We start from the raw sequence: 15,103 nt of genomic DNA, 5'->3' as shown, positions 1-15,103 counted from the left end.
ATATATATATATATATATATATATATATATATATAATGGGAAGAGCGGAGTCACATCTATCGTACCTCCAGTCGCCGCCCCCAGTATTGATTTTAAACATGACGTTGTACCACTAACATGTTTCAGAGATTTCATGATGTACAAATCGGATATTAAGTTAAGTAACGGATGGGGGAAGTAGAGGGGTTGATTTAAAAGGTTTAGTTTGTTCAGTTTCAAAAGTAAATTATGAAAACTGCTGAGTTCTTTGTTTATGTTAATCCGTTCGAAAGTAATCTGTCAGGCCAGTGACGGCTGGCGCTTGTAATGATAAAGATTATTTTACTCAAATAAATATCTCACGTAAATGAATAGCTCATTTTCGACGAGTTATGAGGGGTTTGCATACTTCATTAAACTTTTAATATTTCTGAATGTAAAATTAAGTGTATTTTCACTAAATAATTTTCTTTTACATAGAAAATAAGAAACAGGTGCAATTCAGAGCTGCAGTGAAAGAATTGCGGTGAATTTTCCGTGTGTTTGGAGAAAAATGCGAGAAAATGAATTCTCCAAGAAATCACATCATCTCAAGAACTGAAAAAGGATCAGGACTTCGTAAGAAGAGCGCTTGAGCTCTGTAAGAGGATGTGCTTAACATAGTTGACTTCAAGAAAATGAGAAGGGTTTTGACCAGAAAGGACCGTATTTTACAAATAAACTCAGTTTCGTCACTCGTCTTCAGTAGAAATTGTTTAGTGTTTTCTGAGAAGTAAGCCTTAGGAAAACAATCAGCGCAGCATCGAGTGATTGCTGCCTTCTCTTTCAGGTGATGAAAAAGACACGATAGAAATAATATTTTGTATTAAGAACACATCGAAGCACAAACGGCCTTAAACAACCATGACCTTTTTTAGGAAATCGTTCAGCCTAGTTATCAGACTGTGATAAACTTTCCGGGGAACTGTAAGGATGTAAAGGACATTTCTCTGTTCAGTCCAAAGGCATCCTCAGACAATAATCATCATTTACTAGATCCTTTTCTTCTGTCACCGGACTGGAGGCCTCGCCAAAGCTCCGCCTATCAGAGGTCTCGTGACCTCCGCCCGTTGTAACCGCAGACCCCTGACACGTTCCCTCGGTAGGTCATACCCTGTGACGGGATGTTACGGGTTCTCAGAAAGCTGACGGGTCTGCGGTCCCGGGTGTCTACTGTCGGGGATGACGAGCCACCTATGCCCAAATCACCCACCACAGAAAAGGTCGAGACGGTAGGTACCCTGATGTCTGCCCTTGTCATGTGATCTTAGTCTGTCTTCAGATTGCCCTGCACAATTTTTTTTAATGGTAATATAGCTAGTTTGATGTCCAGTGATGTTGGTTTAATTTTTAGACAAGTTGAAATTATATCTTTGTTTCGTAGCATCATCCAAACTACCTGTGAATCACGTGTTGCTGCTGTTGATGAACTTGTTTAAAGGGGGAAAAAATGGAAGACAATGTGTTAATATTTATTCCAAAATTAATAATGTAAAGATTTTAATGACAGAGCTCATGTAACGGAGAATAGGTTTCAGTTTTAAAGGATAAATGATTTATAAATAATTAGTCTAGTCCTCGTACAAATAGTAACTTTATAAATGCGTTCTTTACACATATAATTTGCAATCCTAAAAATTGAGTCAGAATGCGTTTCTAATTCAGTCTGTAAAATTGTTTTGTTTTAACAACGTGTATCTAAATAGTCATAGAAAAACCATAAATTCAATATTGGTGACACATACATTTGCGTGAGGTGTATAATATGCTGCCTCTAAATTAGGATGCGATTTGTTGTTCATGGTTTTGCTGGATTTTACCCGTGAACGTCATGAGCAAACTGTTGAAGAGTATCGCATTGTTTTGAAAGTAAACGCGCCTTTTTGGATATTTCAGTTTTGGAGTAGATGTGAAGGATTGCTTGAGCACGAGGTAGCGAAGGTTAAATATTGCACATTTTAGAAATTTATTTTCTGTAAAAATGATTTTCATATACCTTACATGCAACGTCTAAAACATAGTTATATTGTCACCTCCAGCGATGAGGACGTATAAAGCCAATAATTTATTATTTTAGATTCTTTATTTACGTTATGTGACGTACAAAGCATTTTAAGCTTTCCAAAAATCCTCCGTTTTTTCATATGGTAACGTCGAACAGAGTCCCAAGTAACAAAATTGTTCTATCCTTTGCAGGAAAATTGGAATGAAAAGTTTCTGGGTTATATTCAATTTTCAAATTGTTTTATTTATAAATCCTGCAGTATGTTGAAAGTCTTCTACCTCTTTATCAAAAAAATGTTGACCAAATTCTGGACAAATGAGATGTTTTAGAATATTGATGATACAAGTTTCAGCTTAAATTAACAGATATATATGAGCAATTAAATTATGTCATCAGCAGCATTTTTTTTTTATTTTTAGTTTTTGGAATTAACTGCTGGTGTTTTTATGTGTAATTTCGAGTTGCCTTCGTTGACTGATATGTGTCTAGTTAGATATCAGTCAGAATCAGTCAGATAATTTCATTATGTGTCTAGTTAGATATCAGTCAGATAATTTCATTATACAAACACTGTCTCTTGCATTATCAGCTGTGACAGCGAAATCGTCAACGTTGTCTTTCGGATTTGAAAAGGTTTTGTAAAGAGGTAATTCATGTTTTGATGATTTTTTATTTCTTTTGTTTATTTCATCGATGAAACCTTTAGGGCAAGGATCAATTTTCATTGACTTTCGGACACTGGAAAACCATGTTTAAATGAACCCTCATATTGATACGTTCATTGTATTTATGGTTCATACAGTGAATAAATAAATCTGCTAGTGGTTTTGATGAAATTACTTGAATACTTCACGTGCTTACGGAGACCTAAAAGTGATTGTAATAAAGACACGACAGAAATAGTGCATTAGAAGAATCAGTAAATACATTTGAGTACATTTTTAATGTAAAGCTGCATGATACAATATCCAGAGATATAGATAAGCATTATAAATTCGATGCGGGATCGTTATTTTCTGTCGATTAACCTAGTTACTGGTATTTGTAAAATTCACTATGTAAAGAATATATATATATATATATATATATATATATATATATATATATATATATATATATATATATATATATAATTATTTATATATATTAAGAATACGTTTGGTTTAGAAATATAAAACAAAGAAATTAGGGAACATGTAGAGGAGTAATTGTTTAATTTTACGCAGTGATTCTAGTTATAGCTTTGAGAGTTGCCGAACATAAGATATTTTGGAATAAAGACGAGATTTATTGTCACTTTCGTGTCTTTTAGTCACAATATGAGATTTTTAGATATAGACGGTGATTTACTTCATTGTTGCTTTAGCTGGCCGTTTTTTTTATTTTTTTTTTTAACCATATGTTCGATCTCATGCTGCTGTAGGTCTTCATCTATATTCCCACCCAATGAAGAACCAGAAATCACATGCTGTAGTCTCCACGTCTTTCTGCCCATCAATGTACAATGAATACAGGCCTTGAAGAATGTGTACTTGGAAATGTCACTACCAAGATTAGTCATTTTTAGAATGTCATTCACCGAGTCAAGAGGGCACATTTAAGATTTGTGGATTCTATTTTTGTGCCCCACATCACTGGTTCTGATATTTCCCAATCCTTTTTTAAAGTCTGGTCAAATACTTCGAGATTGCTCTCACTTCTTTTCCAATTTAGCTCACAGAGATTTCACGGAAGCACAATAAATCGTTAATTAGTAATTGTAAAATGTGTGTGGGAACTTCTTTAAACGTTGTGGGTTCCAGTCAGTCCTGAAAGCTTCCATTCTCTTGCCGATGTTGAATAATGGGCCCCCTCTTTTTTAATAGCTATCAAATTGGAGTCTGAGATACTCAGACTCATTTATACTAAAGTATTTGAACCAAACCTCAGTATAGCTTTTCATTGTTAGAATTGATAGCTTTTCTCAAATTTCAACTATTTGTATCTTATAATTGTGAGACAGTAGACCCTTTACCATCTGCAACCGGTCTTTCTTTTATCATTAAGAAATTCACGGAACGTTCCTGTAACTATACTGTTACCCTTACGCACTCCAAGTTAAAGGGGGACTACAATGTAATTCATCCGTTTTATGTGAAGAAAATTTTTATCAGTCGTTGAATTAGTGTTCAGTTTAGTTGACACATTTTGTTTCTGTCTCTTTCTAAGCTCCTCTTGTGTGAGTTTCAGATGACTTGGCTGTTTTTTCTCCTTTTGACATGACGAGTAGTTTTTGTATTTCATTTTTCCAGACTTTGGTAAGGGGACTCTAATAAAAGATTTAGAATGGAGCTGCCATTATTCTCATCCTGTCACTGTAAAATGTTTCTTTAATTTATTCGTTCACACAACTGGATTCCTGTTCATGATAACTCATTTCGTAACGGATATTACTCTGTTGTAAGCGAAAGATATCTCTTTCTGTCGAAATCAGGGTGTGCTTCTTAGGAGGAATAATGTATAATTCTTGTAAAGATTTTGCATAAAGCCTTGTCTCGCCTCTTAGCTACTAGGTTTTTTTTTTTTTTTTCTTATCAAAAGGACGCTGATACTCTTGTCAGCAAAATGGCAGCCACGCTGGAGGCAACAAAGTATGGAAATTGACGTTCCCTGTCTCTGCAGGAGCTAGGAATTGAACGTAACCTTTTATCCCTGCAAGGATCCTGTTAGTTCGACACCCATAAATTCCATTTCGTTCGAGCAACGTTGACGGCTTAAGATCTCGTGGGTCGGAAATGCAAACTCTTTCCAACTACTAAACGGGAGATTCATAAGCGGGGCATCTTCCCGCTTAGATGAAAATCTAAGTAGAGTGATTTCTACAGTAGTACTTCCAATTATCGACACCTCTGATTTTATGTATTCATCATCGTGCCAATGCGTGTTTCGCAAGTACTTTGAGTGATTTAGAAATAAATTTCTAGTTTAATAATTACAATGGCGATTTTTTACACTACCAAGACCTGAGCTAAGTATCGAATGAGTTTCCTCGTCTGACATAAAAAAAACTGGTCTTGAGTTCAGAGGAATATTGGGCAACTCAGACCTGAGTTTCGAAGGTGATCCGTTAGCTTCAAAACGATTTTGGAAGGTAAGTTACCTGTCTAGGATCACCATAAAGATTATTAATTGGTTTGCATTAATTTCTCTCTCATATTCTTTCAATCGAACTGCCCAAAAAGTTATGAGATTATTTATTTATAAAACTTCAGAAAAGGAAGCTTGATTTCCGAAAGCATTTCCAATGACTCTTTAAATATATATTCTTGGTTTTAATGTTCTACATTGCCAGCATTGCATGGAAGATACTGTGTAATCAACGAAAAAAAAAAAGTTTTGTAATCCTGGTATTTTAGTATGTATTGCCTTCGATTTTAGTAAAATAAGTCTTCGTATGATATGAAAAGAATATATTTCTTGTAATACAGAAGGTTCATTTTAACGAACAACTCGACAATGTGAAAGTCTAAATAGCAAGGGAAGCTTTGCATTATCGTCAGTAGTATTGCAGGAGGAACCCTCTTTAGAAATAACATTGACTTTTTTGCATGTTTTCGAACGTTGACTTTTGTTGCATGATTCGTAACATTATTGGTCCTAGAAACGAATGTTGTGAGTTACACGGAAGACAGAACTTCTGTTGGGGTTCATTATGGTAATTGTATTATGTACCTGGCGGTGAGACTACTTCATGGGTATGCATTTTTCGTTTATACCCTAAAATTCATGTCAACTCTATATTTGAAAAAATACCTTCCTCGTTTATACTCTGAAGTCACGCCATGTTATTTTTTATAAATACTCCATTCCATACATATTGTACGTTATGAAATCTCTTGTAACTCTGTTAACAGAATCGTGGCGTATATAAATGTTTTGGTTTTTCAGTTTTACTTTGTGAGTGTTTAAACAGGTCAAGTATAGATATTCATATTATTACAATTTTTTTCCGCAAATTTATATTTTGCTGCTATATGGTTAAGGTGTGTTTTCCCATTAAGCTGAATGTTTAGCTTTTGGTGTCGGTTATGTGGCGTATGCGGTAAGGTTTTATACATAATTTGAAGTATACATGTTTGTTGTTTTTCATTGTGTGTATATGATATGTCTTTCTTACATGTATGTTTCTTTATATAACCACGCTTTGTTTCATAAAATGCGTACCGATTGTGTGTCCATTTTCTATTTTGTTAACCCCCTAACCATTTGTAAAAAGTAAATAAATCTTTATTTAAAAAAAAAAAAACAGAAGGAAGCAGAAAAACACCAAGAAGATTTTTCCCCCCAAAGTTTGAAAACAGTGAAATGATACCATTGGACTGAAAATAACACGATATTTTCTTATTTTAGGAAAAGAGACGAACATCAGGGAATGAATCGGTAAGGTTTTTAATTTCCCCTCTGGTGATAGAAGAAATTACTTATTCTTTTATCATTATTTAATTTTTGCTTTCAAGTGCGTTTTAGTGATCGCCGAGTGCATTTACGAATTTGCATCTCGTCGAGTGCATCGCTTCCCTTTTTTTTTTTTTTTGACTGAGACACATCCAGAGCCCTGGCCTCAAGGTGCTTTTGTCGTCTTCTTTATCATGTCTCTCTTGTCTCTCCATCTCTCCCTTCCACCTTTCTCTCCGTCTCTTACAACGCTGACTCACCATCTCGCACACGTCTCTGTTACATTTACTGAGGCTGCGTCCGGTTATGGTGTCTCCTCCAGTCAAATCAACTCTGGAACTATACTAGCGTGTTTTGATTGGTTGGAAGGCCAGAGCTGGACGCCATCCTCTTACTTTTGAGTTGCAACAGTTTGTTTTAGAATTTTGTATTTTTATTTTTTATCTTTGATCTTGCACAAATGACTCACCACCAAGGCCTCAAGTTGATTGGCTTCTGACTCACTGCGCATTATGACATCCAACAATTTTCTCTCCATGTGTATGCTATGGATACAGCCACGAAAACTTTTTGTGTAAGCGTAGCATAGCATCTTTTTCCTGTACGAAGATCTCTTGATTGATTTGGATTTTTTTATCCCATGACAATTTCCTGTATCAAATGTACATTGTTGCATTTCTACAGTCCTGTGTATGTTTTGAAATTTTAGATAGAAATGTTTTTCATATAATGATTTTGATTTTCCATTTTTTTTATTTCCTTTTGATCTACTTTTACTGAAGTTTTGTTTTACTTCCATTTTTCATCTTTTTGGTCTATTTAAACAAAACAGTCTCACACCTGACCAGGGGCTCTGGTGAGAGCGAATTAAATTTGATTCAACAATTTATTGAATTTTTAAATCCAATGAATTTTTCTCACAAAACTTGATTGGTTCTGCTGTTTATCGTCTGCACCGGTTAATGGCTTCCTATTGTGGCCCTTGTGTAATTTATTTATAATGAGCTGTAAAAATAGCGTCGTTTAAAAATTAATAACTTAAGATGAATTAGAATAAGTATTTTATAATATTGTTATTGAACATGTCAAGTCAATTAGCATATACAAATTTAAATAAAATTATATTTTCTGTAATTTGGGAAACATTGATAAGTATCTTTTTTCTTATAATTTGTAAGTTAATTGAAAGTAAAACAACAATACAGTTATTTGATCATGGAAGCTATTGATAGGTACTGATGGCACCGAGTGGGATCTGTCGAAACTGATGCTAAAACTTTTACATGACAAAATTAGCATAATTTTTTTTTGCATTTCCACGAGCACTACAGTTTTCGAATATATATTAACATATACAGGTGCATGTATGTGCAATATGTATATGTACATATATGTGAGTCTCTGAAGAACTTGCGCCTTGCTTGAATTTCGTGCTTTCACCCATTGCTTTTCAGCCGTATTTCGTGGATAAACTACCTTGAAGACGTCAGTGATAAACTTGTGATCGTCAGTGGTAAGAGCTGGTCAAGTTAGGTGCAACGAAACCTGAATTTTTGGCAGACATCAAGTGAATACTGTAGATTAGTGTTTAAGACTTTTTTTTATGACACTATAATATAATTACTTGTATAATGTAACTACATATTGTCTCCAAGTTAAAGATTATTCTTTCACAAAGAACAGTTGAGCTTCCTGAGAAATGTTTGATGTGGCTAAAATCTGAAGCTGAAAAATTGTTAGTGAAATTTAACTATTGGAAAGGTGAAGGGGGAGATTTTGATTAAATGTTTGTGGGTATGTGTGTGTGTGTGTGTGTGTCTGTGTCTCTGAGAGAGAGAGAGTAGCCTATTTGAGGTGTAGTACATATCTTATTTTCATAGAAACCAGTGTCGTATTTGTTGCGTGTCCTGTATGAATGGAGCGAATAGCTGTAACGGGAGTAGCAGTGCTACACGCTGTACTCATTTTTACTTGTAAACTAATCTCGTCACTAGTAAAGACCAGAACCAACAATCGTCCTACAACACTGCACTGAGGAACAGTAGAGGATCTATAAAAATACAGCAAGCAACATTCTCTTTGTATATAAGAGCCTGCCTTTGTATAGCGGTAACCAGTTTAAAGGCAGTTCTTTGTTTAAATAAAAATGGACTTTATATATAGCCGACCGGTCCTGGAAACAACTAATTTCTTCTAAACTGTCTCCTGATTACCTACTGGCTGCCAGGAATTTATGTATAGATTTTCTAAAATGAAGGTAGTTCATTTTAGGGCTGTTTAGATCAACTTTTCATTAACAGTAGAGAATACTGAAACGATGGATATTGTCCCGCAGCATAGTAAACAAATGATGTTTTACATTAGTAATAACTTCATAGAGAATAGAGATTTAGGTTTGTTATAACTGCCTCTGAATAAAATTTCCGTTAATATTTTTCGTGGTATAACATGTAATTGAGTAGTTGTAAGTTAGGTTTTCCCGTTCCAAATTTCATCAGTCACTAACTAAGCCTGGTGTGGTCATTCCGTTGGTGCACCGTGTGTGTGTGTATTGATTTATTGAATACATCCCGTGCAGTTCTGCAGGATCCAGGGGAATATGACCTTTTTGGCATAATGTCATTCTCAATATTTTGTTTGATTTTTCACTGCCTTTACTTGTTCAGTTGTTTTCATTTTTATATCTCTTTCCTTTTTCCAACGTCAGTGGGAATATCGGATATTTGTGATACAGTATTTTTTGCCAGGCCTACATTTTTATGTGTTTTGTTGTTTAGATTTGAGTTTTTCTCTTTTTTTTTTTACTTTTTCCAACATTATAAACTTTTAGATTTTTATTGTTTCGTATTTTGTGTTATATATCATATCATTATTGTCCATATGTTTTCTTTTCTTAATCTTCAGTTTCTCATTTTTCTTTAAAATTTTCATATATATATATATATATATATATATATATATATATATATATATATATATATATATTGTGTGTGTGTGTATGTGTGTATATATATATATATATATATATATATATATATATATGTGTGTGTGTGTGTGTGTGTGTGTGTGTATATATATATATATATATATATATATATATATATATACACATACAGTATATGGATACCTTTCCTTGTGTTAGTTTTTGTTAGATTTATTTTAACAAGCGTTTACTACTAATTACAAACCATGTGATCAACATATTTATAGTCACTCTCAGTAATACTGCCGGTACTACTTCCTTTAACCTTTAACTTATTGTATTTAGTAAGACTTTTCCTTATTACGTATCTCTCTTACTCCCTCCTCTTATACTAATGCCCTTATTCTTTGGTACTTTTTCTTTTTCTCTCTTTCCCCTGACTTTGCTTCCTTCTTTTTAGCACCCTTTTCTTATTTTCTTTGTACTATTTATTTCAGTTTTCATATTTTTTTCCCTTTCATATCTATTCCATAAGTTTTCCTCATCCACATTCTCACTCCTCTTAATATTTTCCTTCTCCTTCTCAGTTTTAATTTTATTTTCCTTTTCTGTGTCTTCTGTTCTCTTTCGTTCCTTTTCTCTTTAATTTTCCTTACTTTTCTCTCTCTCGTCCAATGCTGCATGCATAGCTTTTTATTTTGTCTAATATTTTTCATGTCTTGTGTTTTATCATTCCACATTTTCTCCTTTCACCACTTTAGTGTTTTCCTCCATTTGCCGTTTCACGGGATTAAAAATTTCTCGTGTTTTTAAAAATATTCTCTTTTATACTCTTCGTCCTGAGCCTTTTTTTTTTTTTTCCTAATCTCTCGCTCCCTTTACCCATTAGCTGTCTTTTTGTCTTCATATCTTGGTTCTTTTCATTCTTTTACCTTGCCTTGTTGTGATTATGTTTAGTATTTTCTTGCTTTCTTACACGTCTCTTTTCCATTTTTCTCATTTGTTTCATATTTTTCACTTTGCTCTGTTTTATCTTCCTTTTACTTTTCCGCACTTTTTAGTTTCCTGTAAAAGAAAACTAATTTGCCGGCTTTGTTTGTCCGTCCGCACTTTTTTCTGTCCGCCCTCAGATCTTAAAAACTACTCAGGCTAGAGGGCTGCAAATTGGTATGTTGATCATCCACCCTCCAATCATGAAGCATACCAAATTGCAGCCCTCTAGCCTCAGTAGTTTTTATTTTAATTGAGGTTAAAATTAGTCATAATCCTGGTTCTGGCAACTATATAGGATAGGCCACCACTGGGCCGTGGTTAAAGTTTTATGGGCCGCGGCTCATACAGCATTATACCGAGCCCACCGAAAGATAGATCTATTGTCGGTGGCCTTGATCATAGGCTGTACAGAAAACTCGATTGCGCCGAAGAAACTTCGGCCATTTTTTACTTGCTATTCTTTTGTTCTGGATTTTTTTTTTATTCTTGCAATCCCTTGTTCTTTTACCTTCAGTTCTCACCGAATATATCTGACTTTTTCTTCAAGATTTTGTCCCCAGTGGCGATTATTTATTTCTGTGATTTATTTTTTTCTCAGCTCATTTTTTTTCCTTTTTTTTCTTTGTAAGTTCACCTGTAAGTTTCCTGGCGGTCTTCATTAGTGTGGAAAACGTTTTCTGCGGTGTGCCGTTATGTTTAATCATTCGATTGCAATCTCCTAGATAGTTTTACCCCATCGCTGATATTTAGTCATCATCTTTCTGAAAGTTTGTCATTAGATATAGATTTAGACCCCTTGATCAGCATCATCAGGGAGACCACGTGTACCGTTTTTCATTGTTAACTCGATATCAAGCTGACTTGACCTTTGCTTGAAAAGAAAATCGCATCAGAAGTAACAATGGATATTTTTCTCTTAAAAATGTTACTTTTCAATTTTTCTTCCGTGATATTTTATACGCAGGTGGATGATATTATCGTGAAGCTTCACTGACCTGCTAACCAAGCCTGACGCCGGGTGAGCCCAATCACGACGAAGTTCTTGAATTTTTAAAGACGTCTGAACTCGCTCCCACTTTTAGTCAGTCTTCCATGTTACAGATGCGTAGTCAGTTATTCTGTTTGGAGATCCTGCTTATTGGATGCTCTTGACAAATGGTCCAATGATTAAAGTAGATCTGAAAAATTCAACTCTCACCTTTGGTAAACAGCTAAGATATTGCATGAGGTCAAAAGCTTGCTTTCCATTAGTGTGTTTTTCTCTGTGTAGACAAACGTATCTGATTCCATGTTTAAGTGCCTGCCTATTTGAATATTCAAGATGTACATTAACAGTCAAGAGTAAATGAAAAGTAACGGCTCATAAAGCTGCACTTGCGTGACACATAACATCCATTGCCATTTATTTTTAATGGCATAGTAGAAGAAACTGCGGATTCCAAAATGACGTGAAACAGTCATGATATATTTTCCAAACTTCCCTTCAAAAGTATCACTAGATATTAAAGAGAAGTTCAGTGAATATGATTTGAAGTTTGCAGAGAGCAACTGGAAAAAGAGGCGTGTGTAAAGAGGCGGAATTTACACAGTAACGGAGCTTTAATTATTCACAGATGGCAGTGAAAGGACTAAACAGATAAGAGAGGATTTAGGAGAAGACGCATGAGCCACACTGAGCGAGTAAATAGATGAGTCGTCGGCAACAGGATTGATCGTCCGGTCGGAAAATTACCTGTCATTAGAGGCAAGGCGGCTGCTTATTGATTTCCATAGGACATTGAATTTTAGATTCGACATCTGCATTGTCGTGTTCGGGATGGTGCAATAACTTTACTGATGGTAATTAGCAAGCTGCGATCTTGTAATTAGGTGGAGATAATATAATTGATTATTGGAATCGATATTAAAATCAGCAACGATGCAAGAACTAGCTCTTCGTGAAAACAAATTGAAGCTAGTTCATTTACTTTTTTTTTCATAAGTTTAAGAGAACGATCGTATGTAGCCAGAGCGGTTGTTTGGCAACGTTTGACATTTAAAGTATTGAACCGAAGTGGAGTAAGGGACAGGATTCACTAGCTTCGACGTAAGAGGGGATTGGTCTTTGTGGTGTCCGTTCACATGGCGAGAGAAAGAGAATCAGAAATTTCGAATTAATCCTAACATTTATTGCCTAGTTGAAACTGGAATTATGCATGATATATGTACTTTGATTCACACAGTAGATTCATGAGGGATAATTTTTCATGATCGTGATGTGGAGACGCAGTCTACAAATCGAAATGTGACTGAAAAAAAATCAGTTCACAAAACTGTTAACCTGCTCGACATGAATCGAATATTAAATATCTAGAAAGGGGGAGGGGCGGGGGAGAAAAATCCTACCCATTCAGGAAGGTGAATAGAATCCTGTGAAATGTTATGGTTTTTTGTCCTAAATTTTTATAGTCCTTACACTAAAGAAATGTATTCATATTGCAGTTATATTTAGGATATTTTTTTCCTTAAGGATAGAGAAATTGTGTCTTTAATTCAGGAAATGTCTTACACTGTTGATGACTTACGGCGCTTTGTGCCTCATCTCCAACGAACATCTATTTCATAGGGCCGACAGTGAGATTGTCTATAGTGTTACTCGACTAACCATGGAAAACGTCCAGATGATGGAGGTGCTAACCTGCATCTAAGTATGATGATCTCATTGTCATCCAGTTAACAGATGAAGCATCCTTGTGTTACTTTCCGTGTGTAACACGAAGCCTTAGACCAGTTAGATAGGGCATTTTGTACGTAAAAGTAGTGCACGCCATACACAATTCAGAAGGAGATTTTTTTTTTCATACATTTGATGATCCAGATTCTCACGGAGAACCTAAATCTCTTGCTAATACAGTTTTCACATGTGAACGTCCTAGGCCTTTCTTTTATTTATAAGAATGTTGTGTTCGCAACATTGCGATATGAGCCTGTTCCTCCATATCCGAACTTTTTTTTACAGGAAATAGAAACTACATGTGACGAATACACTTAACACCGAGTGGGAGAGTGCCGTTCATTCACAAGCATTCTATAAATACCACCAATGCCATTGTTCGATTCACTTGAAGCCCTCTCTGAGACAGAGCACAGGGTTGGCATTTTATCTCGCATCCGATGGCCCGCCGAACATCGGATCTGTTTTTAAATAGACCACGAGAGTTTGGAAGAATGTGAGGGTCACCTGTCGGGTGCCTAGGAAGATCAATGTAGCGAGATGGGATATGGAGATTGAAGCCAAAGGACGTCGTCGGGTATCTTTGGATGGTGGTGATGATTTTAATATTGGATGCTAGACAGAGAGTTTCATCTAAAGTCGTTTATTATTCCGTTATAAGTTATTTCTGGATCCCAGACAATAATGAACTTCACCTTTTAAACAGAGATGCTCCGTAATTTGTGGTGTCAGCAGTTGTTGAATACAAGGCGTGAATTTAGCTTTTCAAAGTGTCTCATCATCATTTCACTATTGTAAATAAGTTAGTTTTCAGTTCCTGTACACATAGATAAGTAGTAAATAAGAGTTTTATGAATTCTAACCTGTTAAATGTGTACATTTATTAAGGAAAAGAACGTCTGAAAATTTCAGAAGTTCATGACCTAATGGTTTAGATAATGAAAGATTTTTTTGTAGTTATTTTTTTTTTTTATCACGTAAGGGCATCTGAAGCCAAATTCGTGATGTCAAGGTTACTAGGAGTGTTTCAGCAAGATAGCATGAAAGGCAGGGAAATGGCACAATTAAAGTGGTAGCAAGGAGGATAACGGTATAATATACGGGTAGTCCAGTCTCATAATGTCCCAGTAACTTAGCGTTTAGGTGCCTTATATATATAGGCGGAGGAGAAGTGAAAATTAAAAGGGCTTTACTGTCACGTAACTGTTACTGTATTCCCAGTTACCTTTCCTCATTTGGAAAACTCTAAAGGTATTTTTAGCCATGCTTTATTACCATTCAGTATGTCTTATGCCAAATAGGATATAGTGCATAGTAGTTTCAGGTACATTCTAAATCATTATTAAGGTTTCATCACGAAATTAGATGTAATCGGGCTATAGCACTGATCGATGTAGATACGCCTTAAGGTCACGCAGGGTGCACGAGGACTCGGTGGCCCCTATTTATCTTTGTTACTCCTCTTCGCGTCACTGAAGCGTAAAGTCAGTCAGGACCTCGGCCATTTTGTAAAATCTATTGCCAACCTCACTCTCCTCATTTAGGCCGTTATAGAAAGGATATTTATCTGGCAGGAATGTGTAAAATCCTCTTTTCTCCATTGTTCGGATAAAGTCCATATCGCTTGTATAATTTCGGTTTAGTACTAAAGAATATAAAAGATTTTCATAATTCCATTTACATTATTCATTTGTTCTGAATTTATAAATTGAAAAATTAATAAACATTATTGTGCATGATAACTCGAGGTATTGAATATTAATAACCAACATTATGTTGGACAAGCGGGTGTTTGAAAAGAACTGAGTAGGTAATTTTCATCAAAATTGATTGTCGATGGGAAAGAGGCAAGCAATTCCATCTCTCATTACCCACTCCTGGGACATCACTCATGAGTGGGACCAAACAGAAGAGAACGCCGAATTCTTTATGGCGCTTTATGACATGAGAGATGTTGGTTCGAATGCATAGCCCTTTGATGGTACTAAAAAAACATCATTTTTTTTACCTTTTTTTC

At 35.2% G+C, this 15,103-nt stretch overlaps 1 protein-coding gene across 1 annotated transcript in view; it reads left to right on the top strand.

The window, feature by feature from the left end:
• The first annotated feature begins 1,001 nt into the window (after positions 1-1,001).
• The window catches only part of sei (seizure), a 538,215-nt gene continuing 524,113 nt past the window's right edge, over positions 1,002-15,103 (top strand). The window contains exon 1 of the mRNA XM_067087731.1: positions 1,002-1,250. Within this exon, the coding sequence (XP_066943832.1) occupies positions 1,143-1,250 (108 nt within the window). The 5' untranslated portion in view covers positions 1,002-1,142. The remainder of the gene's footprint in view (positions 1,251-15,103) is intronic.

This window comes from Macrobrachium rosenbergii, chromosome 44, assembly GCF_040412425.1.
Source record: "Macrobrachium rosenbergii isolate ZJJX-2024 chromosome 44, ASM4041242v1, whole genome shotgun sequence".
In the NCBI taxonomy this organism is placed as follows: domain Eukaryota; kingdom Metazoa; phylum Arthropoda; class Malacostraca; order Decapoda; family Palaemonidae; genus Macrobrachium; species Macrobrachium rosenbergii.
This window is presented reverse-complemented; position numbering and strand designations above follow the sequence as displayed.